The 4,411-nt window shown below is 50.8% G+C and overlaps 2 protein-coding genes across 2 annotated transcripts; both read left to right on the top strand.

Annotated features, from left to right (window-relative positions):
* Positions 1–146: 146 nt before the first annotated feature.
* LOC105570738 lies at positions 147–947 on the top strand. Its single transcript, XM_012028177.1, has one exon. The coding sequence runs from the start codon at positions 147–149 to the stop codon at positions 945–947; it is 801 nt and encodes a 266-aa protein (XP_011883567.1).
* Positions 948–3,504: 2,557 nt separating this feature from the next.
* On the top strand, positions 3,505–4,055 carry LOC105570737 (the record flags this gene model as incomplete). The annotated part of the gene is made up of 1 exon (XM_012028176.1): positions 3,505–4,055. A coding segment is annotated over exon 1 (551 nt), but the record flags the coding sequence as incomplete, so codon positions are not given.
* Positions 4,056–4,411: the final 356 nt, after the last annotated feature.

The following is a 4,411-nucleotide window of genomic DNA, read 5'->3' as shown; positions in this document are numbered from 1 at the left end:
CCTTGAGGTATTAACAGAAAAAGAGTTTCCAAAGATTTACTTCCCTCCCTTGCGATCCACTTCCTTGGGCGTTCCTAAATAGACTAGAGATTAGCGAAGCAAGCCCCATAAATTTGGTGACCCCGACGTGATCGCAAGGTTTAAAAATGCCGCAAGACGGAGGAGTACAGATTACGGCTGAGAGCCTCGTACACAAAGTCGCTGTTCGTGTACCCCCCTTCTGGAACGACGAACCGGAACTGTGGTTCGCCCAATTAGAAGGGCAATTTACAATTAGCGAAATCACACAAGATTCTACTAAATATTCCTACGCTCTATCGCAATTAAACTCCAGTCAAATCAAAGAGATTAAGGACGTGATCACTCAGCCGCCCGCGGCTGATAAATATAAAGCGGTGAAGCAGGCGCTTATACAGCGGATGTCGGTCTCCCAAGAACAGCGCACACGACAGCTCTTAGAGCTAGAGGAGTTAGGAGATCGCAAACCGTCCCAATTTTTGCGACATCTCCGTACCCTGGCCGGAAATAATGTACCAGACTCTCTCTTACGCACGCTTTGGCTGGAAAGACTTCCACAACAGGCTCAGATGATTCTAGCTACCAGGACCGATGACCGTCTTAACGATGTCGCAGAGCAAGCTGATCGCATCCACGAGATGACGAACAAGGCAGTGGTAGCTTCTACGTACACACCTTCAGCAACCTCTCTTGAAGCAAAAGTAGAGGCTCTAATCAAACAAGTTGCTTCTCTCACCACGCATCTTTCCCGAGACAAGAAACGGGATAAGAAATCCGAAAGAAAACGGAGCCGGAGCCGCAGCCAAAAGTCGGCAAAAGGCGCGAATAACGAGAAGCACTGCTATTACCACAACAGATTCGGCGAGAAAGCTCAGAAGTGCACTCAGCCATGCACCTACAAATCGGAAAACGAAAAGGGGAGTCACTAGCGGCGGCAAGTCGACTCGCCCTTTCACAACGCCGTCTTTTTGTAATGTGTCGGGAGACCAAGAAGCGATTCCTCGTGGACACAGGGTCCGACGTCAGCGTATACCCACGCTCTATGACAGCAGGCTACACGGCGTCTTCCACCTACGAACTTTTCGCTGCGAATGGCTCTATAATCAACACATACGGCTGGCTTACATTACAGCCAGAGCTCGGGTTACGACGTGCTTTCCCTTGGCGCTTTATCGTCGCCAACGTCACGATACCCATCATCGGAGCTGACTTCCTGTCACACTATCACCTGTTACCCGATCTACAGCGAGGCCTTCTCCTAGACGGAAAAACGGAGCTACGCACAAAAGGCACGGCAGAAAAAGGAGACACTCAATCCATCAAGGTGCTGGCGATAGACAACGAATACCACCGCATCTTGGCAGAATTTCCCGGGATTACTCGGGCTACTGCCGGGATGCGGAAAGCAAAGCACGCTACCAGGCATCATATCAAGACGACGGACGGCCCACCTGAGGCCTGTCGTCCACGAAGACTCGCCCCCGACAAACTCAAGGCAGCCAAAGCGGAATTTGACCTCTTGCTCCAAGAAGGAATCGTACGGGTATCAAAGAGCCCGTGGGCGACGCCACTACATATGGTGCCTAAAAAAGGGGATTCATGGCGGCCTTGTGGAGACTATCGGAGACTCAACGCGAGGACCGTCCCCGACCGCTATCCCATTCCACACATAGAGGATTTTTCACAGCGCCTATACGGTAGTAAAATCTTCTCGACACTGGATCTGGTGCGAGCGTACAACCAGATTCCCGTACACCTCGAAGACGTTCCGAAAACGGCGATAACGACGCCTTTCTTTGAATTCCTCTTTATGCCGTTTGGACTTCGGAATGCAGCACAAACGTTTCAGCGCTTCATCAACGAGATATTAAGCGACCTGGAATTTTGTTATGCATACATAGATGACATTTTAGTTGCCTCCAGCAACGAAAAGGAACACAAAAAGCACTTGCGCATGCTTTTCAGGCGCCTAGAAGAAAACGGTGTAATACTGAACCCAGCCAAATGTGTTTTTGGAGCCGAAAAGGTTCTGTTCCTGGGATACGAGGTCTCCACTGAAGGCACACGACCTCCCGCAGATAGGGTTGAGGCGATTAAACAATTTCCAAAGCCGGAGAATGTTCAACAGATGCGACAGTTTTTGGGTACACTGAACTTCTACCGAAGATTCATTCCCGAGGCCGCACAGGACCAAACGGTATTGAATGGTCTACTCAGCGGGTCCAAAACTAAAAAGAAGGCTCCCATTACCTGGACGGCAGAATTGGACGAGGCCTTCGAAAAATGCAAAAGCAGTCTCTCAAGGGCTACTCTGTTGGCGCACCCTAAGCAAGATGCAGAAGTAACACTTACGACGGATGCATCTGACACCGCCATAGGAGCTGTTATTCAGCAACGAGTCGGAGAAGATTGGCAACCACTAGCCTTCTTCAGCAAAAAACTCAATCCGGCTCAACAGAAGTATAGCCCGTACGACAGGGAGCTGTTGGCTATATACTTGGCAATTAAACACTTCCGTCATATGCTGGAGGGAAGATTCTTCACTGTATTTACAGATCACAAGCCGATCATACATGCCTTCAAGCAGGATCTTCTTCACAGCTCTCCTAGACAAGCGCGGCACCTTCAATACATCAGTCAGTTCACAACTGACATCCGTCACATTGCCGGTAAAGATAATACGGTCGCAGATGCTCTCTCCCGTATTGAGAGTATTCAGACCGCGGTTAATCTGGAGGACTTGGCCAAAGCTCGAGAAGAAGACACCGAAATACAGGACTACCTGAAGGAAACTTCTTCACTCAGACTCCGGAAAGTGCAAATTCCTGGAACCAGCTCCATGCTGTACTGCGATACTTCGACACCGGTGGCACGGCCGTTTGTCACTAAACAGCTGCGAAGGCAAGTGTTCCAATCTCTACACGGTCTGTCGCATCCAGGAACCAAAGCAACAGCAAAGTTAATATCGCAGCGTTACGTTTGGCCACGAATCAAGACAGATTGTCACGAATGGGCGAGAGCTTGTCTCGCCTGTCAAAAGTCAAAAGTCCACAAGCACACGCATTCGCCGTTAGGACAATTCGTCGGCCCCACAAGGCGTTTTCAGCATATACACATAGACTTGGTAGGACCACTGCCATCATCTCGAGGATATAGATACTGCCTCACAGCGATCGACAGATTCACAAGGTGGCCTGAAGCCATTCCTGTGGTAGATATATCCGCAGAGACGATAGCCCACAACTTCTTCACACACTGGATCTCGAGGTTCGGTACACCCTCACGCATCACTACGGACCAGGGTAGGCAATTTGAAGCCGACCTGTTCCGTCAGTTGAATAAAATAACAGGCACGGTGCATATACATACCACAGCCTATCATCCAGCAGCCAATGGAATGGTCGAGCGCTTACACCGGCAGATGAAAACTGCAATCAAGTGTCACGCAACACAGAGGCATGGACAGAAGTTCTCCCAGTAATAATGATGGGGATCCGAGCAGCATACAAGGCAGACCTTCAAGCAACACCAGCAGAACTTGTATATGGTGAGACATTAAGACTGCCTGGTGAATTTTTACAGGAAACTCCGCAGGAGACTAGCAGCTTGAGCGACTTCATACTGCAGCTGAAGAAAGCCATGAGGGACTTACGACCACAGCCAGTGAAAAGGCATGGTACACCGGCCGTCTTCGAACATAAGGACCTGCCGAATTCAACGCACGTGTTCCTCAGGCACGACGCACCAAAAGCGTCCCTGCAACCAAGCTACGACGGCCCGTATGACGTCCTCAGCAGAACAGACAAATACTACAAGTTACGGATTAACGGAAAGACCGTCCACGTAACAGTAGACAGAATCAAACCGGCATACATGTTGGCGGACCAGGACGAACCTAAAGCCACACCGGTTACACCAGTCCCGAAGAACTCTACAACGGGCACTCCAGCTTCAGAAGAGTTGGTCACCACAAGAAGCGGCAGGACATCAAAGAAAACTGTCCGTTTCCAAGCCCCGGCTTTCAAACAACGAAGGGGGTAATGTGGCAGCCTACGGCAGCCACAAGCGCCGGGTCCCTCCCCGGCAATCGCGCGGTCACGCGCACCTGACGTTTGGCACCGGGCGCCCGGCCCCTGACATGGGCGCCTGGCGCCAACTTCGAGCGGTCTTGCCAATTCATAGCGCGCCGATAGAGGGCGAATTCTCTCGGGATTGAAATTTGGTGAGTACTAGTATATAAGGAAGGAAAATGCGAGCATTTTCACTTCACCTCGGCGCTCAGCCGCCACGACTAAAGCGCATAGCCGCTGTTCCTTGCGCCCTAGACGCATATACAAGCGCTGAGTCGCTCTCCTGGATTCCACCAAGCGCTGAGTCGCTCTCCTGGATTCCA

The sequence above is a fragment of the Vollenhovia emeryi genome, unplaced genomic scaffold (assembly GCF_000949405.1).
Source record: "Vollenhovia emeryi isolate VEMERY1.0 unplaced genomic scaffold, V.emery_V1.0 DF941936.1, whole genome shotgun sequence".
NCBI classification, from domain to species: Eukaryota; Metazoa; Arthropoda; class Insecta; order Hymenoptera; family Formicidae; genus Vollenhovia; species Vollenhovia emeryi.
Note: the sequence above shows the minus strand (reverse complement) of the source record. Positions and strands in the feature narration are given on the sequence as shown.

Excerpts from the sequence above, each read along its gene's own strand:
- LOC105570738 (XM_012028177.1), top strand. The coding sequence starts at position 147 with ATGCCGCAAGACGGAGGAGTACAGATTACGGCTGAGAGCCTCGTACAC.